The 23,768-nt window shown below is 37.9% G+C and overlaps 1 protein-coding gene across 1 annotated transcript in view; it reads left to right on the top strand.

Annotated features, from left to right (window-relative positions):
- The window catches only part of LOC104272072 (collagen alpha-1(XXI) chain-like), a gene marked incomplete at its 5' end in the record, with an annotated part of 50,453 nt that overhangs the window by 7,218 nt on the left and 19,467 nt on the right, over window positions 1-23,768 (top strand). The window contains 1 exon segment of the mRNA XM_009866964.1: window positions 1,826-1,879. Within this exon segment, the coding sequence (XP_009865266.1) occupies window positions 1,826-1,879 (54 nt within the window).

Here is a 23,768-nt window from a genome sequence, read left to right as displayed (position 1 = left end):
GACACTTGCAAACATGCCAGGCAAAGACATTTTAACAGACATTCTTAAAACACTCAGCTAAGTTTGTGTCTACGGATGTAGTAGCTACCTGTGTTACTATTAAAGTCAATAGAGCTAACCAGTAGTGCCAGTGGAGTCAGAAGAGTGATTCAGCTCAAAGGCAGACTTGTAGGCACAGTTTAGTTGCCTACAAAAAAGTGATGCATTTGAGGTACGTTTGTATCCAAAGCATCCAGAGGGAACTGACAAATATGACATAGTTCACAAAATATCTCTGTGAAGTTGGTGGGGAAATTATTTCTCTGGTAGTATAGAAAGTAGGAAAGAATAATTAGATGCTAGATTTTCCCTCTGGTATTTGAAAACATGGACAGGTAATAGTGGCAGTTGTTTAACGTAAGATTTTAACTGTCACTGGTGGCCCTTCAGAGTGGAGTATTACATTTTATCAGCATAAAGGGTGGATTTGGAGAGTATTTTGATCTGTCTGTGTGCTTGTAAACAAGCTACAGATAATCCAGTGTATTAGTTTTGTGAACCTGTGTACATTTAAACTCAAAGACATTTTCTTGACTGTTTTCTTAATTTAATAATTGTAGTAGAAGAATATGACATGCTCATTAGTTTTTATTCATTTTATAATATAATATTTAACAGAAGCCATAGCCTTCATTCAGACCTTTTGTCAGCATGATTTCAACATCTGCTTACTATAAAACATTGCTTCATTCTGGGTCCGTAATCAAATTCAGAGCAGTAACAAACAGACTGTCTTTAAAGGAAATTTCTGCCAGAGCTTTCCTGTTTTCTTACAATATTCATTCTGGGAAAGAATGTGGAAAAAAAGCATGACTTGAAACCCAGATGCTACCCACTGTTAGGTCAAGTCCATTTTTTTTTTTAATTTGAAGTTAGTTATTGTCAGATTATTTTATATACATATACATATATAAATTGATTTTTCCATTTGTTTTATGTGCTTTTAATTTCAGAATTCTTCTTCAGTTTTTCACATTATTTTTGGCATCATGCATATTTTGAATAAGGTCATAGAGATCTGATTGTATCTGGTACTGCTGTATTCTGGAGTGCTTTGAAATAGTTTTCAGAATAACTTAAACAATAGTAATTTATTACCGTTTTATGTACTTGTTCAACTAGTAATTGATGTTCTCATTCAGAAAACAATTGTCCCTCTCTCATCTCTTTTTCTCAAACTGTTTGACAGCTATCTGTTGGATGCAGCATGAAGGAATATTGAATTGACATCACTTACGTGTTTTTAAACTGTTTTTAAGAAGCTTTGACCATGTTTATTGGTTTTACATTTTACTTATATTAAAAATAATAACTTACTAAATTATATTTATTATGCAAATGAAGATTCTTTCTTTCCTTTCCTTTCCTTTCCCTTTCCTTTCCCTTTCCTTTCCTTTCCTTTCCTTTCCTTTCCTTTCCTTTCCTTTCCTTTCCTTTCCTTTCCTTTCCTTTCCTTTCCTTTCCTTTCCTTTCCTTTCCTTTCCTTTCCTTTCCTTTCCTTTCCTTTCCTTTCCTTTCCTTTCCTTTCCTTTCCTTTCCTTTCCTTTCCTTTCCTTTCCTTTCCTTTCCTTTCCTTTCCTTTCCTTTCCTTTCCTTTCCTTTCCTTTCCTTTCCTTTCCTTTCCTTTCCTTTCCTTTCCTTTCCTTTCCTTTCCTTTCCTTTCCTTTCCTTTCCTTTCCTTTCCTTTCCTTTCCTTTCCTTCTTTTTCTTTTCTTTTTCTTTTCTTTCTTATTTTCTTTCTTTTCTTTGTTTCTTATTGTATTTAACAGTCTTTTTGGCTTTAAAGGGGGAAGTCGGACAGCCTGGATCTCCAGGTCTAGAAGGACATCGGGGAGAGCCCGTAAGTGATTCAGTTGCTGACATATTCTTATGTACTGATTTGTTTGGATTTTCTTTTTATTTGATGGATGTTATGCTTCATGTTTTATCCATGCAGGTATGAATTGGTTGGTATGTCAATTTTTGTAAAAGTGCTTTTTTATTTTCTGGTGTTCATATTTGAATTTGTATTTAGTAAAAGAAATAAGGCATTTTTTACTTCTAAAGCTTGTTTAAAACAAAAGGTTCTTAACTATGTGGCCATTATCTACCAATTTGTGTATATGTTATAAAACTGTCTAGCTATTGACTTCTTTCCTTTTGATAGGATGGTATGGCTAGATATGGATAGTTACATGAGGAAAGATCCTGGTTTTTTTAACTCTCATTTCTGTAACATAGTATATATTCTTTCATATATTTGTTGATGGCACGAACTTAATTTTTTGACTGTCTACCTCCCCTCCTCTTAGACCAGTTTCCTTGGTCTTTTACTTCCTTGCATCTTATTACACTGTCCATGTTAATTTGTATCTCCGTTCTTCTTGCTTAGATGGGGAACATGCTGTTGCATTTTTATTTGTTTGATTCCAAAGACATTGTTCCTCTGCCTGCGTTTGGGCAGCTACTTGAGGCAGCTATTTTTTCCTCCTCTCTCTATGTGATAGCTAGGCTTTGCCCTCCTTGTTTCCTTGCTTAGCTCTTTAAGGCTGATAGACTTAGCTTGAAGCAGAGGAGCCAGGGTTTCTGTAGAAATGGCTGAAAGCTTTGAGTGCCGAGAGCAAGCCAGCTGTCTTCATCGGTAACTCTTCTGTAGGCTGAGAGCAGTAAATGAAGCTCAGTTGGTGGAACACTGCCTTCCAGACGAATTACATTCTGAGTTACATTTTGAATTGCAAAATAAGGAGATTCAGCTTTATGCATTCAGGTTTGTTTGTGGTATTGAATGTAATGAGAGGCAGTGTATGGTATATGGTACTTAAATCTGGTAGAGAGTTTTGATAACTGGGAAGTGGAAATAACACTCCAAGCTGAGAAATTCTTAAGCTCTTTAATTTATTTTTTTTGTATTTTCACCGAGACCTCATGAAACACTGTGAGTAGACTGCAAAACACTGGACAGTCATTCCCAGGAGACTTCCTTCCCACATGGCTGGCTTAAGTGAAGCACACACATTACTCCTCACTTGGCTCTATTTTTTCCTCTTTTTCTGCCCCAAATAACTGTGAGATTTATTAACCTTTTCCAATCTATAGTATCTTCATATATAAGAAAGACTGAAAGTGAATGTTAATTAAAAACTATAAAATACAAGTAAAGAGGTTTTGACATATTGATAATAAAAATGTGTTGAAATAATAACAAGACTTTTAGTTTTGCCTCAGTCTTGCTTTCTCTTTTCCTTTTTAGAAAAAAAATCTCACATAGGGAAAACTAAGTATTTAATACTTGAACAGCTCTCTTTCTGATCTAATATCTTTCACGGACACCTACTAAAAAAGTATATAAGTACTTCAAGTATATATAAAGAAATTAATAAAGAATTTACAAGATACCATTTTAAATAGCAGTATAAACTTATCACATAAGTCCCATACTTATGCCTTAAAGAGAAAAGATTTAAGACATTAAAAGCACTAAGTCTTCAGCATAAAATAATAGAGGGGAAGATTTCCAGTATATAAACAACTATAAAAGATTTACACAATCCTAACAGGGCAAGCCAGATTGCACAATATGCTTCACTTTTGTCAGTGGAGGTTCTTCTGAAGAGCAGAGAGTCTATGTGGTGGTGAGGAAATTGCCTCAAAGCAACCATTCAGAAATGCAGAACGCCTAGTCATATCTGCTCCTCTGTCTCTAACCAGACTACACGTGCAAACATGGTGCTTCCATCTATTTAGAACCTAGAAGAGGAGCAAAGAGCATTTCTATGCAGCAACTTGGTGGTAAAAGTATGCTTGGGCTGTGTAAAATGAAAGCTATCCTCAACCATTCGTGGGCTCCCCTATTCAATTAGAGAGTGGTTGGCTTTCGTCTAATGGAAAGTGGACTGGATTGTGGGGGTTGTGAGGGGTGTCTTGTGCAACTTACTGTTTCTGTTGTTCTTCCAATATGTATCTGACATATAACATATAAACACCTGCTTTTGGTTTCTCTTTTGTGCAATTCAGTGTGATTTTCTCTGGTGGGATACCCTAGTAGTTAGGGCACTGATGTGGGAGAGAGGGACTGAACTCTGCTGTGCCCTCCCTCTGATAGCCAGATAGGCTGCCTAACCCCCAGACAGGCCTTGGATGATACTGTTGAAAGTGTGTGACTCCATATCCTTAACCAGCCAGGTGCTCAGCATATTGCATGGATACTCCACCCACATAAATGGTCTTTATTTCTTCCATTCAGTCACATTACTATTAGACGTGGCCTAATTCATTAGGCTGATGTGGTGGGTTGACTCTGGCTGGATGCCCTCTATCACTCCCCTCCTCAGCTGGACAGGAAAGAGAAAAATATAACATAAGGCTCATGGGTTGAGATAAGGACAGGGAGAGATCACTCAGCAATGACCATCACAAGAAAAACAGACTCAATTTGGGAAAAAAATTAATTTATTACTGATCAGATCAGAGTAGGATAATGAGAAATAAAACCAAATCTTAAAGAACATCTTCTCCATCACTCCTCCCTTTTTCTCAGGCTTAACTTTACTTGCAATTTTCTCTACTTCCTCCCCTCAACTGGCACAAGGGGATAAGGAATGGGGATTGTGGTCAGTTCATCACACAGTTCACAACATATTGTTTCTTACACTCCTTCCTCTTTAGGAAGAAAACTCCTCATGCTCTTCCCCTGCTCCAGTGTAGGTTCCCTTCCACAGGAGACAGTTCTTCCTGAACTCTGCAATGTGAGTCCTTCCCATGAGCTGCAGTTGTACATGAACTGCTCTGGTGTGAGTCCCTTCCACGGGGTGCAGTTTTTCAGGAGCAGACTGCTCCAGCATGGGTCCTCTAGGGGGTCACAAGTCCTGCCAGCAAACCTGCTCCAATGTGGGCTCTTCTCTCCATGGGTGCGCAGGTCCTGCCAGGAGTCTACTCTAGTGTGGACTTCCCATGGGGTCACAGTCTCCTTCAGGTGTGGAGTCCTCTGTGGTGTCTGCAGCATTGTTTCACTTACTCTCACTCTTCTCTCCAGGTGCAATTCCTCTTGCACAATAACGTTTTTGCCCTTTCTTAAATATATTGTCCTAGAAATGCAGTTTCTTATGGGCTTGACCTTGAACAGTGGTAGCTCCATCTTGGAGCCAGTTGACATCGGCTCTGTCAGACATGGAGGCTTCTCACAGAAGCCACTCCTGTAGCCCTCGCCGCTACAAAAACCATGCCACACAGACCCAATGCAGTTGATATTTTTAAAAATAACTGTATTATGATCCCTTTTGCTTTAGCAAAAAAAATAAGCATGATTGCAAAATGAGTGCATCTTGAGACAACAACTAGGCAAGAGGCAACTGTCTAGGATGGAGAGCGCAGTTGAACTCCCATTGCCTTCAGCCTCTGAGAGGTGTGTTTATTTTCTGGACAACGTATTTCTCTTATTAATCAACATATTACTCTTATTAATCTCCAAATTTATGTACAGGGAAAAGTAGGTTGTAAATCTAAGTAAATAATTCCAAGTCACGTGGTTGTTTTCCCTGAGTAGTGTGATTTGGAACTTAAGTTATCCAGGCCATCAGAGTCATACTCCACTCTGTAAGAAAAGGTTTGATAGCATCGACATAATAATTTAAATAGCATTTAGTAAAGATAGTAATCACTTTTATTTTACTGATGACAAAAATAAGCCATGCTGTCAGTTGACTAGTTTTGTGGCTAATCAACTATCTTAATGATGACAGGCTTTTTTTGATAATTACGTGTTTTTTAGGGGGCAACAGTCTAAAAGAATAAGTTAAGATTTATTTGAGCTTAATTTCAGCTTGGAAGTCCTCTTTAACATAGGTAGAGTTCTGTCAGAGCTTGGTTTCAGTGGAAGCTGTGTGAGACCTTGTGTTGCATTTTGAGTCATGTAGATGAGAACTCTGAAGGGAGTGCTTGTGGGTGAAGCTGGCAGGACAGTTATAGCACTATTCTAAGCCTAGCATATGATGTCCTGCCACAAGTAATATGTCTGAACATTTGCAACTGCTTATGTTTACTCTTCAGAAATCATATTTTTCAGAAATACAGCTGCAAACACTTAAAATGGTGGAGTCTGCCCTTAATATTTAGGTCACATCACAGGACCTCAGATGTGGCCTCTTTTGTGCCAGCGGTAGCAGCGTAACATGCCTTTCAGCTTCTGACCTGACTCCCACTATTATACTTGTACTCCCAGTTTGTCTGTTGCTCTAAAAATTGAGTAATGCCAGGTCTAGATTAATGAATACTCTGAAAAATGTGTGTTTTATGCTGGGGTATGGTAACAGAATTCTTTTTGGAATGTGTTCAAGATTCACTAAGGATATAGAAATCTGCAACAGAAGTTGCTATATTTTTCTTCGTAAAACAGAAGACTTTAAAATACAACATAGAAACTTCTGTAGCTAGGTAGCCTGTGTGTTTGGAAAACGAACCTGAAGTTATTGGTATTCTACAGCATCTGTAGCTGTGCTGAAATTAATAGAAGGGGGAAGCAAGGAAAGAAAATTTCTAACTTAGCTATATGGTAAGCATGCAGAAAAAATATTTTCACAGAACCACAGAATGTCAGGGGTTGGAAGGGACCTCAAAAGATCATCTAGTCCAGCCCCACTGCCAGAGCAGGATCACCTACAGTAGGTCACACAGGAACGCGTCCAGGCCGGTTTTGTTGGTGTTTTTTCCTTCTGTGTGTGATGTAATATCCCCCCTTCTCCCTTACTGTAAAGTTTTCCAGGTCTCTTCCCTGCAAGCAAATTGACTTTAGTTGGAACCCTTAGAGTGCGACACCTTGAGGCAAGATGGGTTGTTATATAGTCTTGTATTCAGCGTTGCCTCTCTTAGCAGAGGCAGTTATGAAAAAAACAGACACAAACACAGGACTACTGGCAGCTGTGTTATCTGTGTACTGACAATGTTCCTTAGAGATCCTGGTCTTGGAACAAATGCATGGTATCCAATCATTATAAAAATAATATAGGAAATAATGATATTTACTTACCAAAAAGTAAATGTAGTTGATTCTAATGAACTTTCTTCTTGCGTACAGCTTTAAACGTGTTGTGTCACTGACTGTCATTTCATAAACTGACCTTTATAAAGGAGCAAATATTCTGAGAATGGAGGAAATTCTGAAAACAAGTTATAATTTGCCTGTATTTACCTTGTGCAACAAAATTTTCTTTCACTTGCAACCTTTTGTGCCTCTACCCATGTGTACATTCTCATGAGAAACACTGAGGAGAGAAATATTAATACTACAACTACCATATTTGAGTGAAAATGTAAAATGAATGAATGACCTGTAGAGAGGGACATCCTTTATAAGATAACCTAATATAGTGAGATGAGATGAGATGTGCAAATTTTAAGGTGTTGAAGTCCCCCTTCAACTCTGCAACAGAATGAGAAAGTAATTTTAATGTGACTTCTATGCATTTAACTAGGTTAAGTTAGGTAGACCATATGAGAGGGAAGGTAACCAGTTACCTGTGGAATAGAATGGGATGGTAATAATGGAAAACGTAGTAGTTGTTTTGAACTATTCATGGAAGGAAATCTAAAATTCACAGTCAAAACCTTTGCAATAGACAATGGAGTACGAGAGCTATGCTAGTCTGTTTAAGAGGAAAACGGTGATTCAACTTTAATGAAGTAGCTCAATAGTGGTTGTATTTATCAACTGTATTTACAGAGCTTTCTGATAACAGCCCTGTATGAGAACACAGCATCGTGTGTGAGCACTTGGTCCATCCTATCCCTATTCACAAATAGAAGGTACAGCACAGTGTGTTGGTGTTGACTGAAACAGACAATGACCAGTGGCTGAGATAAGCGGAAGTGAAATACACCACACATGCAGAAATGTATTTTTCGGTGATCGCAGTAGTATGCTTTGCTTCACGTGTTTTATGTTGATGTTATGCTGGTTTATACCGGTTTTATTTATTAGGATGCCCTTTACTCAACATTTATTTCTAAATTTATATACTGAGATATGAAATACTTTGGTTAGAAACAAGCCTAAAACCTCTGCAATATATCTATGCTATAGGTCTTGAGAAAAATATCTTTCTTTCTGAAAGTGTTACTTAGTTTATTTTTAAGGCACCTAGTCTGATTATTGTTGTATTTCTGTTTTTAATCTCTCAGTAGAATAAAGCAAGAAAATCTCATTGTAATTCCTGTGCTCAAAAGATCATATGTTATATGGATTTAATACTTGTGAAAATGTTTCATAGGGTACTAAATACTCATTCAAGTTTTACATTGCCTTAAAGTATGCACTGTTATAAAATAGCACTCTTTTTATAAGTAATACGTTTAGAAGAAACTATTTCCTGTCAGTCTTAAAGAGAAAAGTGATCAGGGACTCAGCAAACTGGCTAGTGTGAGCCTATCCTTTGCTTTATATCTAATATTTATGCTTTCTGCTAGTCTGACATGCCTTGAGAGTAGCATCTGAACTTTGAATACTGATGGCTTGCTTTTCATTATAGTCAGTGTCAACATTATAGTCATAAGCAAAGTAAGGATTAGTATTTGGTCTACAAATGATGCTGTGTGGGTCTTAAAAGAATGCCTTCTTTCTTTGTTGAAAATTCTGACTTTGACCTGAAAATATATTTATGTATAAAGTGAAATAGTTATTCCAGTGGGTGGCTTTTTCTACATAAACAGCTGAGACAGTAAGACTTTGGTAGGCATATGTCATACATCGTTACCTTTTTTAAAAGTGGGGTTGGTTAGTTGAATAAGTTTTTTAGGGTTTGTTTATTTCTTCTTCTATTTTTTGAATTAGAATCATGGAAACACAGAGTCACTATGGCTGGAAAAGACCTTTAAGATCATCAAGACCAACTGTTATCTAACTCTACCGGGCCCACCTCTAAACCATGTCTCTGAGCACTATATCTACACAGCTTTTAAATACATTCAAGGATGGCAATTCAACCACTTCCCTGGGCAGCCTGTTCCGGTCTTTGATCACCTTTTCAGTGTAGAAGTATTTCCTAATGTCTAACCTAAACCTCCCCTAGTGTAACTTGACACCATTTCCTCTTGTCCTATCTGTTGTAACTTGTGAGAAGAGACCAACACCCACCTGTCTACAACTTCCTTGCAGGTAGTTATAGAGAGCGATAAGATCTCCCCTCAGCCTCCTTTTATCCAGGCTACACAACCCCAAGTCCCAGCTGCACCTCATAAGACTTGTTCTCAAGACCCTTGACGAGCTTCATTGCCCTGCTCTGGACTCTCTTCAGCACTTGGATGTCTTTCTTATACTGTGATGCCCAAAACTGAACATAGTACTCAAGGTGTGGCCTCACCAGTGCCAAGTACAGGGAAACAACCTCTTCCCTACCCCGCTGGCAACACTATTCCTGATGCAGGCCAGGAGGCCGTTGTTCTCCTTGGCCACCTGGGCACACTGCTGGCTCGAGATGATTTGTTCCATAACCTTCTCCAGCACCAAGGTCAGACAGATCTGTAGTTCTCTGGGTCTTCCTTCCGTCTGTTCTTGTAGATGGGTGTCATATTTGCTAATCTCCAATCCATTGGGACCTCCCAGGTTAGCCAGGACTGCTGATAAAGTGTTGGCATAGACAGGGCAGAGTCTTGCTGATGAATTTCTGATTGCTGGCGCTACTATAACAGATGTTAGTCTTGTTCCCACTTGAAGAGGGGAGAGATGACAGCTTTGACACCGCAATACTTTAAATTTTCAGTCTTTAATTACACAGTCCTTCCTTTAAGCTCAACCACATTTTTAGACTGAATGCAGGTTTTCCTGTCAGTTACAACTTTTAGGTCCACTTTAAGTGTATGTATTTGAAACAGACTTTATTTGCAACCTAGGTTATCTTCATCAGTCTGACTGACAAGTTATTTTAACTAAGTTCATTCCATACTACATTTTCAGCAGAGTTAATTGCTATTAAGAAGATAAATATTGAGAATGATGCTGTAAAGAAACAGGTAATTAAAGTCTTCTGGAACTTCAGGCAGACTAGTCTGAACTACTCTGTTACTCCCAGTTGATAAAAGTGATGTAGGACATGACAGCATAGTTGGTGATCTAAAGCATATTGAAGTCAGGGGAAAGATTTCCATTGAATTCGGTCTAGACTGGGGCCACGATAAATGCTGTAATAAACTTGAGCCCTCTGACCTAATGCAACTTGCAAAATAATGACTGCTCTTCTAAGTTGTAAAACTAACAGTTCCCTCCCTTGCTGAGCTGTGTTACAATATAAATAGGTGCTCGTCGTTTGTTAAAATGTCTCTTAATAATTCGTGACTCCTGGATAAATTAAACAATCCGTTAAAAATCTCTGATTTTAAAAGAAGAAAGAATTGTCCTGCAGCAAACACTTGAAGGTGCAGCTTTGTTAGAGTGCAGTAACTATTTGTAGAGCACAAAATTAGTGATAGTGCTTATTTTTTTTGCGTTCCATGAGTGATTCACATGACCTAGTCCAGTTTATACACAAAACCACAAACTCTTCTCAAGAGTGTAATTTCCTCTATGTGTTAAAATAATTTGGGGCATTTATTGCAAGTCACAGAATCATAGAATGTTAGGGGTTGGAAGGGACCTCAAAAAAAATCTAATTCACCTACCAAAGTAAGAACCCCTAGAGCAGATCACAAAGGAATTCATCCAGGTGGGTTTTGAATGTCTCCAAAGAAGAAGATTCTGCAACCTCTCTGTGCAGCCTGTTCCAGTGCTCTGTCCCCCTCACAGTGAAAAAGTTTTTTCTAATATTTTCGTGGAACCTCCTATGTTCCAGCTTGCACCCATTTCCCCTTATCCTCTCATTGGACATCACTGAAAAGAGCCTGACTCTGTCCTCCTGACACTCCCCCTTGACATATTTATAAACATTGATGAGGTCACCCCTCAGCCTCCTCTCCTCCAAGCTAAAGAGACCCAGCTCCTTCAGCCTCTCCTCCTAAGAGAGATGTTCCACTCCCTTCCTCAACTCTGTGGCTCTGCGCTGGACTCTCTCAAGCAGTTCCCTGACTCTCTTGAGCTGAGAGGCCCAGAACTGGACACAATATTCCAGATGTGGCCTCACCAGGGCAGAGTAGACGGGGAGGAGGACCTCTGTTGACCTACTGGCCACTCCCCTTCTAATACACCCCAGGATGCCATTGGCCTTCTTGGCCACGAGGGCACATTGCTGGCTCATGGTCATCCTGCTGTCCACCAGAACTCCCAGGTCCTTTCCCCTACACTGCTCTCCAACAAGTCAGTCCCCAACCTATACTGGTACCTGGGGTTGTTCTTTCCCAGATGCAAGATGCTACGCTTGTCCTTGTTGTATTTAATAAAATTTCTCCCTGCCCAACTCTCCAGCCTGTCTAGGTCTCTCTGAATGGCAGCACAGCCTTTTGATGTGTCAGCCACTCCTCCCAGTTTAGTGTCATCTGCAAATTTGCTGATAGTGCACTCTATTCCCTCATCCAGGTTGCTGATCTGAATACTGGCCCCTGAGGGACACCACTAGATACAGGCTTCCAACTAGACTCTGCCTCATTGACCACAACTCTCTGACTTCTTCCCTTCAACGAGTTCACAATCCACCTCACTACTAGGTCATCCAGACCACACTTCCGCAGTTCAGCTACAAGGATGCTGGGGAAGATAGTGTCAAATGTTTAATTCCAAGGAGGCCTTAGCTTTCCTAGTTGCCTCTCTACATCCTCTGATACTCCACCCAAGTGGTCTTATATTGCACTCAAGTGGTCAGCCCCTCCTTCCATGATCTTTCACTTGAGTTTGCCCAGCAAACCAGCTTAACTGTGTGGGTCTCCAGGCTCTCTTTCTTGGTTTCCTACCCATTGGGATGCACTGATCTTGAGCTTGGAAGAAGTGGTCCTTTAATACTAACCAACTATCTCAGGCCCCTTTATCTTCTAGTACCCTGTTCCATGGGATTTTCACTAGCAATTTCTTGAAAAGGCCAAAGTTGGCCCTGCTGAAGTCCAGGGTTGCGATCCTGCTTGGTGTTCTGTTCCTATCGCACAAGATCCTGATCTCCACCATCTTATGGTCACTGCAGCCACGGCTGACCTCAACCTTCACTCCTTCAATAAGACCCCCCTTTTAAGTGAGTTATAAAATCCAGAAGTGTCCTCCTAGTTGGTTCATCCACCATTTGTGTCAAGAAGTTATCATCGATGCACTGGAGGAACCTCCTGGACTGCAGATGGCTGGCTGTGTAGGCCTTCCAGCAAATATCTGGGTAGTTGAAATCCTTCATGAGAGCCAGGGCCTGTGATTGAGAGGCTGCTATCAGCTGTCTGTAGAAAGCCTCATCAACTTTATCAATTTTCACATAGAGACTTCAAATTTTATATGATAGTTTGTAGTTATCTGTAAAAGAAAGTGAGCTTTAATTACCAGATGAAGTGCTTTGTTGTAAGGTCATACTGTCTGTACAGTAAGACATCTTATACACATTATTCCACTTGTGGCTTTTTCCACTGAGGGAACGATCATATTCACTTCGTCCTGTAGCTTCAGCCTTCAGCTGTTGTGTTCTTATCTTGGCTAAGATAAAGTCTAGAGATCTGGTATGAAACTAAGAGTGAATCAACTTGATGATATGGATGTGTACAGTACACATCAGAGATCGCTTCATGGTAAAATTACTTAAAAATACTTAAAAATATCTGCTTGTTTAAATGCTTGTGCATTTAGGAAACTGGAGACCTTCACATGAGTTATAGACACCTCACTATGCACATGTTTACGAACATCACTACCTTTTTTCTGAGTATCATAAACCAGATTTTCTTACTATTAATATTGCAGTAAACCTTTCTATAGAAATGGCTTATCAGTATTTGAACATTAGAGTATGCAGTTGGACTTTTAATGTACTTCTAAGTGGGAAAACATCAGTTTACCATAACTGATTGTCATTCAGAAGCATTTCCAATGAGTTTTTGTATGTTATTTTGAGCAAATGGCGTACAGATACATTTCAAGTATATTAGCTATCATACTACTGTTTGGACTGAAAAAAAAATTCTAAGAAATTACTGGACTTGATCAAGTGGAGATTTTTGAGGATTTGAATGGGCAAATCCACACAACTGTGAATTGATCCTATATTCATTATCAGTAATTTCTTTGTTCTCAAACCTCAGTTGAAAATGTGATTAGTTACTGAATTGGCTTAGATTAAAGAATTAAAACTATATAATGTATGCGCATGTGTGAGAGTCTGGATTGGCTCTGTCTGAGTAGCTGATCTGAGTTAGAAAGTTCTTTAATCATTCATTACTTTCCCTGAAAATCTACTAAATTATGTTTCTGCTTAAGTGTTTAATCTAATTTGATCTGATCTAATACTTTCTGGACATCGTGGGTTAATTCATCCCACTAGAGAAGAGAATAATTGGTAAAGACATTGAAAATTATATGGTAAAATGGGCATAAAGTAGGTATGCCTTGAGTGATTAGCATTCACTTCCTTTGACATGTGATATTTAAAAAAAGGACTCGTTTGCATTCTTTTGGATCCACCTGATGGCAGTAACATTAGTTAGGACATTCCTGAACTTGTGTGCTAGCTTCATACATCCAAGAAAGACTTTTCTGAAGTAGGAGATGCTTGAAGAGAATGTTTGGACTGGTATATGTTGCGTATTGGGCTGACGACTGCCATTTTAGTGCCAGGAAACTTAGTGTTTATACTTCCACTAAACAATGTTTCACATGTGTTGATTAATTCTGAAACAGTGACATTTCTCCGTTATTCTTGCCTTAGAGTTTTGTTCTTAACTCCCACAGTTTTCAAGGAACACTTCAAGACACTGTCAAATCCTTCAGTAATATAATTGGATATATTGGATATAAAGATATAATTGGAAATTATATCTTTAACAAAATGGATTTTATATATTCCTCAACAGAAACGTTATGCCTAGGATCAAAAAATAAATATAAACATAGTCGAATTCTTAGGAATTTGAATAAATTTCTAACAGCCAAAGTACATAACGGTCCCTGTTGGGTGGCGGCATCATCACATGATTTTGGCCTGATTTGGTCATATATGCATCACCTTTTAACCAAAATATGATATGACACAGTATTTGAAGTCACCGAACTATGATTTTTGCAGTTTATTGGGAAGAAAGAGAACATAATTAAAAAAAGTTCTTTCACAAAGAAAAAAATATCTGACAACCAAAGGAGTAAATATCCCCTTTGTAGGTTGTGGCAGAGGAGTTACAACTAAGGAATAGCCAAGATATTTTTTCCTTTTGTGTTTAAATGTTTGACAGGACTGCCAGCTTTATTACTTGTGTTTGTGTATGCTAGTTTTCTGCTCACACATATTATGGAGGTAGGATATAAAATACCTCAGTTTCTAGTATCTGTACTAATACAATAAAAAATACTTTCAGTTAACCATAACTGATCATTTAGACAGTAGGTTTTATGCAAAAATACAAGGCATAGAAGGTATTAATTTAACTTAGCAGATCATAAGAATAGTTTTTGCATTGCATCATCTGTAATTCACAGCAATTGTGTTCCAAATTACTGCTCAGCAGCTGTGTTCAAACTCACAGAATTCCTCATATGTTAGACTGTACTAGACTGTGAAATGCATGAATATATAATTAATATGTGCCTGTTCTAAGTGGCAAGTCACTAAACACTGCTTACTGTGGCCTTTTATTTTGTCAGGTCTCAGAAGGAAGCTACATAAAATCAATCTGGATTTTTTGAGCATTGTCTTAATGTATGCTACAAAGCGGAAACATTTTGAATCTTCAAGTATTTGTCAGACAATAAAGTTTTAGCTCTAGGATTGTAATTTCTGGTGAACAAAAGCAGAGTATGTGTAGGGTTTTTTCCCCCCTGTTTATGGTGTATAAATGCAAAATTCAGACCAAGCTTTTTAAACTATACAGTGGTAATTCCATGTAGTCATGGGAAATACTGGAGTGGCTAGTGCTTCACAGTGCAATTTACGTTTGTGTGTGAAATTTTGTATTTCATTTTTAGGTACACACATTATCAATTGCCATTGGTTTGTATCATTGCATTTTGACATAATAGTAATATAAACTATGATTTGAATCTAAGCAGTACAGCTCAAGGACAAATTCCTAGATGTACTCAAATGTTTCTTCATTGACCACAGGAATGTCGTGTTTTAGGTTTCTAGGGAAAGCACCTCTTCTTAGTATGAATTGTGTCTATGTTAATATTCATACTAGAGAATAATCAAAAGAGATATCTGAATGCCTTTTAACAAATCTCCCAAATACTTCCATCTTCCTTTCCTTAACACACTTCGAACACTAGGATTAACCATTTTGTTTTTACAGCTGAAGTAAATATCTGCTAGAGTTTCCGTGACTGTGGAGACCAAACAGAAACTTCACTCAGCTGACTGCTATACTTAGAAACCAAACATTGGCAGTAGGCTATGAATGACGAAGGCACTCAGTTAGAATGTAATATTATTTTAGTTGATTTCATTTACACATTGCTGTTCTGTTCTGTGCTTCTCAGCATGTTCATAGTGAGTTACTTAATCACAAGTAGAGAGAGGATGTTTGACTTTCTTTCTTCTGATCCAGCTTCAACAGGGTACTAGCAGGGTAGCTGGTTTTTTTGCTAGTCTTCATTCTTCTTCAATATATGGGACAAGCCAGAGAAAAGATTTGATGTACCTGTGTCCTCAGAATGTCTGAGTTACAGCCTCCTTGAAAACTGTAGTCAGGGTGCTGGTATGAACTCATCTCACTGTAACTCCTTCAGGGCTCTAAGTGCAGCATTTGGGCATCTAATCTATGGTCTATACTCTGATAATTACCCAGAAAAGTTTTCATTTCACCACATACAGTCAAGTAGACATATTTAGTCCATATCTGTGATATGGTTCTGGTCTGATATGACACTAATGTTTACGTAGGATTATTCATGCAATCATGAAATACTTGTCTCAAATAGAAGAAGTCATTTTCTTCAGAAGTCACCTGTTTCTTTTAACTGGCTTAGACAGTTTAGATTTTTAGATCAGTTAGTTAGTTGAAGTGAACCCTTCTAGAAAATGTGGAAGAGAAAAAGAAGTAACCAACTTAAAGCAGAGCTTCTTTTCTCTGTTATTTTTGTGTTCAAGTGGTAGCTGGGCTGTCAAAATAACTAGTTTTCTTGGTATGCTTCTTCCATATGTCTTTCACAATCAATAGCATTGCATTATTCCTGTGCAGTATGCTTAGTTATGGTCATGCCATAACTTTGTAATGTAGAAATGGGGAAAGATATAGTGAAGTTAAATAAGGGAGATCTGCAGTATTTATGAGCTTTTAAAAATCCTTTAATCAGAGAAAACACATATGCAATGTTCTTGCTGTAAAGAAGGTGATAAAGGTAGTTTTGTAACTGAGATCACTTGGTTCACCTCTGTTCAGAAAGCAATGAAGACAGTCCCTGACCAGATAAAGCTTTAAGCCAGAAATTGAGGATTTAATATTGAAGTCTCAGGCACTCTACTAGATTGAGTGCTAGCAAATATGGGGAAATTTGGTGCAGTTAGTGTTTCCATTTTTGTAATCTTTAGCTATAAGATTGCAGTGAATTGAAGCTATGGAAAGTCTTACTGAGTACGGCTTGGCTTCTCACCTATAATGAAAAAAATCAGAGTGAATTTAAATCTATTTGTTAGGTTTAATTAATTTTTCTGCTACTACTGAAATGTCATGATGGTATAAGACCTCTCCTTCCCAAACTGAATAAAAACTCTGTGATAAAAAGATATTTTTTCATCTGTACTGCATGTTGTTTCATTAGAAGTCTTTATTCTTGAGTATGGTATGACCAGTTTTGTTTTTTTTTAGATAGATAGATAATTTAAAAATATTCTATATTTATGCTTAGCTGTTGTTCTAAAGAGCTTATGTATGAAAAATCAAATGGTATTCTGGGATAACAAAGCACGAAGAACACAGTGCTTATGGGATCTTGTTCTTAGGTCAAATGTTAAAAAAAATCAGCTTTAGGATTTTAACATATTTTACTCATATTGGACCGATATGAGGGGGCTGGTTAGCTCAGTGGGTTGAGCGCAGTGCTGACAACAATGACAACACCGAGGTCGCAGATTCGATTCCTGCTTGGTCCCCATGTGTTGCCTGGTCTAGTTGAGAGGTGGCGTCCCTGCCCATGACAGGGAGGTTGGACTAGATGATCTCTAATGTCCCTTCCAGCCTAGGCCATTCTATGATTCTATGATTCTATGAAAATGGAAGAAGTTACTACAGGACCAGCAAAACCAAAGCTATTAGATCCCCTAAGACCAAGTACAAAGAAATGTACTGCCACAATAGTAGGCCATTAAAGAAACAACTTTTGACTCTTATTGTGTTAATTAATTTTTCCTTAAGTAATTAATTTTAGCAATTAAATTTAGTGATTTCTGTGTGAGCTAAGATGTGGGTTTTTCCTTCTTTGTGCTCAGGAAGGGTTTGATCCCAGTCTCTGCACCAACTTTTCTTAGCTATTTCTTAAACAGGTAAGAACTGCCAAGCAGAATCACAGAATCATAGAAAGTCAGGAGTTGGAAGGGACCTCTAGAGATCATCTAGTCTAACCCCCCTGCCAGAGCAGGATCACCTAGGACAGGCCACACAGGAATGAGTCCAGGGAGGTTTTGAAAGTCTCCAGGGGAGGAGACTCCACAACCTCCCCGGGCAGCCTGCTCCAGTGCTCCGTCACCCTCACAGTAAAGAAGTTTCTTTTCATGTTGAGGTGGAACTTCCTACATTCTTGCTTACACCCATTATTCCTTGTCCTATTAACTGAGCATCACCGAAAAGAGACTGGCCCCTTCCTTTTGAGACCCACTTCTCAGATATTTACACACACTAATAAGATCCCCTCTCAGCCTTCACTTCTCAAGACTAAACAGCCCCAGTTCTCTCATTCTTCACAGGAGAGATGTTCAAGTCCCTTAATCATCCTCATAGGTCTCTGTTGGACTCTCTCCAGTAGGTCCCAGAACTTTTTCTCTGACAATGGATAGGAGTATGTAGAAAGTGATTTATTTTTTTTTTTGTCTGTTACTTATTGCCAGATTCTCTCTGTTCGAGCTTTTGGGACTTCCTTAGCCAAAAATGCAGGCTGGCCCGTCCTACTTAATAGCCAGCAGTGGACCAATTTTCTAGTAACTTTACAGTCCTCTTTGGAACACAATTTAACTGATTTCATTTGCTACATCCTGTGACAAATTTCACAGTACGCACCACAAGGAAAAGATGAATGATTTGTTGTTAAACCTGCTGACTGCTAATTTGGCTGAGTGACTCCTTACTACAGGAACAAGGGATGGCTGAAAATTGCATTTTTCTTCATCAGCGTGACCTGTGGGAACAAACTGAGATTCTTCTAACATCAGATGGCTGGGTGTGTTGGGAGCATCGTGGGCAGCACCACAGGGCCAGGGGCTTGGGTTTGACACATCTGTACTCATGTCAATTTGAAGAATATTTATAAGAAACAATGACACCAACTTCAGCCTGTGGCAGGATATACACAGTTTTCATTTTCTGCTAGTATTCCCAGTTTTCAAATTGCAGTCTGTGTTGTTGGCGATGCAACAGGGGTCACTGTGTTCTACATTTAACATGTCTGTGTTTCATTTTTAATAACTGATTTGCCAAAAAAGGTGTTTGCAAACTCTGGTCTTATAACTGCAAAGATCTTGGTAATGCTTTTTCTTTTCCTGCCTTTAATTTAAAGCTGCTACACTAGTCCAGTGGATGCTTTTTATGTCTGTGGGAATGCTTCTTTATATTTAGCCCATTTTTCTTTGTCATCGTTTCTAACTACTCGTTAGTAGCAGATGCAACTTCATGGAATTTCTTTTACCTGTATTTTTGCTACTTTCCCTAGTACAAAGTTTTATCCATTATCCAAATTGGGTTTGTGTCTTTCATTCTATTAGGATTGTCACAGATTTACTGTAATCTTTTAAAAAGTATCTTGACTGTTGTACTTTATCCAAAATATGTGCTTTATCCAAATTCTGGCTTGACTTGTGCTTTTATACATATCTTGAGTAAATTTCTCATGTACCATTCATGTAAGGATCAGTAATACATAAACAGTTGTATTTTTCACTTATTTAAAGGGATCATGGGAACTTCTACGTTGAATAGATATCTTTTGTGAATCTTGTTTTGTTGCTATAATTCACGTGTCTTTATTCTTTAGTGTCTTCCAAGAATGAGTACTGAAGATTTTTCACAGTGGAAGGAATCATTTGATTTAAATGTAATTCAGAAACCTCATATACACTAGAAAATTCAGTAGTCCTGACTTTTATCTGTTTCAAACGTGATCCCTTAGCTGACTCTGCTTAACAGTTACGCTGCTGCACAAGCAAAGCGAAGATACAGTTACCCTGTTGATGAAAGGGTAGGGACAAAACTAGCGCCATTCTGACAGTCTCCTTAAAAAAGTTTCTACTCTTTAAACCTGAAACTCTGATTACAATTTCCCAGTGTCTTGCTGGGAGTCTTTTGTGAGGCTTGTGTCACTGCCTGAATTACGAACAATCATTAGGGATACAGTTTGAATTCTTGTTGTGTAAATGGGCAACAGACTGGACTATGACCATCTTGTAACAAAAGTTTTTAAATGTCACTCTGTTGATCCTTTTTGTAAAATGAATATAAGTTAAACAAAGTAGAGTCACAGCAAAATAACCTCACAGACCATTTTCATAAATAAATAAATATGAAAGCATGTAGTATGTTAACCAATAAAATAAACCATGATATTCACCGATATTCAACAATAGTAGTAGAGAAGCTGGTAGATTTTTTCCCCTCAGACAATGACCTCTAATTTAAAGCATCTCTGCTTACTTTACATTTTACTGCTTTTTTAGTTTTGGGTTTTTTTTGGAAGGTATCACTGTTTAAACAGGAAGCATTGTTTTATCATAACTTTTAAAGTAATGATCATTTTCAGTAGAAAAAATGATATTGTTTCAGGTATTTTTGTCTTGATATTGAAAGAGTAATGGATAGTTTGAAAAACTGTTCTATAGTGATTTGCCTTAGACTGTATTTTTCAAATATTTGACACATTACAAAGTAAGTCCAGATGTACTGTATTCATTGAGGAGCCTGTTTAAAACACTATGTTGAAAGAGTACAGTTTTGTGTATCTGTCCTAAGAAAATAAGGTTAATTATACTAATGTTTTGTCCATCTTCTTGGGGAATTGACTGCAAAACACTTTACTCAGAGAAGCTTTTGGAAATATTGTATAATTCTGCATCTTCCAGAGATAGAATTTTATGACAATGGATATGTTATCTGTATTCTAGAAACCCATACTTCCCATACTAGGGCTGTCAGCCAGTAATGAAGAATGAAGTCCTAACAGGCACTGAAGAGATGGTGAATATTAAAGCCAGTAGCAGAAAATAAAGAATAGAATAGGCTAGTAAATATTCATTTTAGGAGCAAAAGAGAGTTTGGTTTGGTTTGTTGATTTCTTCTGCTGTCTGCAAACATAAAGTTGAGCATGCCTAATTCAAATAATCTTTAATACTAACTAGAAAAAGTGGGAAAAAATATTTTGAGAAATGTAGCTTTTGTCTTAAGTAAAAATACATTCACGTGGTTAATCTGTATATAAGGCCTCAGGAAATGTACTTAATATATTTTTTTGTGGGGCTGCATGGAAAAAAAAATCAGCTGTTTAATATAATTCAAAACAAAAATAGACACACTGTGATTAATGAAAGCTTCAAAAAAGATTTTCCAGGGATTATGAAACCACGTTCCTTTTACAGTTAAATCCATTGTATCTGCCAGGTATTATCAAAGAATGGAAGACTTATTTAAATTACTAAAACTAGGATAAAATAGAATCCTTATGCAGAATTGTGTTAGTGTCATCACTGAAGCTCCTTGTCCCAATAGAAACAGATTCGTGCTCTTGGGTGTTCTGAAGCCCCAACTGTGGGGGCTGCAGCTGAGGAAAACTGCAGCAGGGGACTAATTGCATATCCAGATGGGCTTCATTCTGTGATAAAGCTGTGAGACCCGTGGCTAAGCATTGCTATTTCTTGCAAGTAAAGCATGCCTATAGCTCCTTTTACCTTTGGATATCCTAGTTTACACTTACATGTCTTGTGATCTCTAGCCCATGTGAAGCCTTTGTCAGAAGCTTTTACTGTCAGAGGCGATAGAGACCAATCACACCGAGCATATGCAAACAAGCAAAGCAAAGAGAAAAAGCTCGAATTTTTGCTTCAGACATCGTGTGTGTGGGATTTGGTTGCCTAGACATTGGCACTGTGAGCCATTTGAGATATATGAGGCCATTGCAACATCTGGCATGTATGACACAGTTCTAGTGCATACTCATGCCTTTTTCAGAGGGTAGGTCATCTCTCCTACAGCACATTCACTGACACCAGGGCTGATTTCAGTTACCTGCGTGGCAGTCAAGTATCACTCTAGGTCCAGGAGGTAGCCTGCAAAAGCCTCCCCATGTCTGTAATGAGAGCTTAGAAAGCTGACAGGCTTCCTGGTCCACCTCCACAGGGTGGAAGGTAAGTGATTAAACAGGCAAAAGAGACTGAATAAAGGGTAAAGACAACAGTGTCTCAATAAATAAAAAAGTCTTGGTTAGCTGCCAGACTGATACGCGATCACATTAGTTTTTAGGCATAAACTCAGCGTTATGAGATAAAACTGCAGTTGACAATCTTTAAATAGACGTGTTTTTAAACCAAGGAATTAAGTTTACTAGTAAATCTTGATGGTTTTAGATTTCATGTGATTATAGCACTTGATGATTAAGACTGAAATAATGAATAATGTTACAGGCTGTTATGGGGTAGGGGAAGACTTCTCATTTAAAGGAAAATTTCTGAGAAAGGAGGAAGACATGGATGAATGAAGGTAACTGAGAAAGTCAGACTGATCATGCTGAAAGAACTAAGGCAGTGCTAAGGCTTGCAATAAACTTCATTTTTAAACACGAAGAAACTTAATAAAAAACTGAATAAACCTTACATGAAATTTGAAGGGGAACAAATTGATTCAGAAGTGTAAGATGGTCCAACTCATGTAAGGACAGAAATCACTAAAGTGCAGTAGATGGTTTGATTTTTGGCTGTTCTGACTAGAAATGTAATACTATGATTTATTGATATTATAACTGCATATATGATAAATACAAACAATTTAAAGTAAGTTTTCTGGAAAGACAAAGAAAAGAAAATCTGGAATTACAATGCCTTTTTCTTATTTCTTTTTTATGAAGAAACTGTTGCTTGATAGCTTTGCAGAGGACATCCCCAAAGGCAATTCTTTTCCATAGGCCAGTGAATCATGAATTATTCCATAGCATTGATTCTGTTACTCCCAGTGGGTGGCAATTTTCCCATTTGTAGTAGTTCCAAACACTGCGTTTCCTTTAGTGGCAGAAAAATTACACAATGAATCTGTTTCGTATTAGGTTTTGATTAAACACAGACATTTGTTATAATTTTATTCTCTTCACAGAATTTACATTTTTATCTTACAAATGGAGTGAAACTAGTTGCTTTGTCTCGTGCTTTAACGTAAGAATACATTTTTGGATTACTAGAGTGAGGCTTCTTTGATAGTTTAGTTAGTTTTATGTCACCCTATTAAACATCCCCGTTCGGTCCCCATGTGTTGCCTGATCTTGTTGAGAGGCGTCCCTGCCCATGTCAGGGAGGTTGGATTAAATGATCTCTAAGGTCCCTTCCAGCCTAGGCCATTCTATGATTCTATGATAACTTCCTATTAAAAATGCCTTATTACTCATGGTAGACAAAAAGATGCTCAGATTCTGAGGATTTGTACTGCATGTGAAATCTCTGTTCAGGAATAAGACACACTTCCATAGCTTGGTCTGGCTTTTGACCTAGAAGTTAAGGAAGAAACTCGGGATATCTAAACTACTTTTTACCTTGACTACTGGGAAAGTGCAAGTAATTCAAGTTGGCATACACAGAGATTATCCATGTAAAAGGAAGAAATAGATTTGGAGTAGGTAATGAGAAAGAAACCAAATTTAACTTTTTAGGCATCCTGTAGCTGATTCAACAGAAATTAGTCTTTCTAATTAATGAAGACAGAAACTATACAGAAAAATAACTCATATGGGGAAAACTCCTTCTTTGTGACCAAATTAGCCATTCCCTCATTCTACTTCTTTTGTGCCAGCTGACATGTGGAGAGTAACTAAAAATCTCTGCCCCGTGTACTCTAGATATTATTTGCATTAGCATAAGTGAGAGATTTGTTCTTAGCTAAGTGAACGTAAGTGAACCATAACAGAATTTTAAGGGTCTGGACCAGCTCCCACTGTAATAAGAGTCTAAGTTCTGTGTACTTCAGTAGAGCAGAGTCAATCAGAAGAAAAAAAAAAGACAACAGAAAAAAATACATCTTAGTTTTACGATTGTTGTTCTTTGAGTTTTATTAGTTTCATCCTTCTTTACCACTGATATAAAGTTAAATGTCCTCTATCAGCAATGTCTTTTAGCCAAGGAAGTTCAACACAGCTCAGTGGGACACAGTGTTTCTTCTTTTAGACGTGCTTATCTAAAGGTAAATCATATGCTGTGTTGGATAAGTATAAGGAACCACCTTCTCTCAGTCCTGCAAATAGCATAGAAGAGTAACTATGGAAAGCT

Source organism: Apaloderma vittatum, unplaced genomic scaffold (assembly GCF_000703405.1).
Source record: "Apaloderma vittatum isolate BGI_N311 unplaced genomic scaffold, ASM70340v1 scaffold5603, whole genome shotgun sequence".
NCBI classification, from domain to species: domain Eukaryota; kingdom Metazoa; phylum Chordata; class Aves; order Trogoniformes; family Trogonidae; genus Apaloderma; species Apaloderma vittatum.
This window is presented reverse-complemented; position numbering and strand designations above follow the sequence as displayed.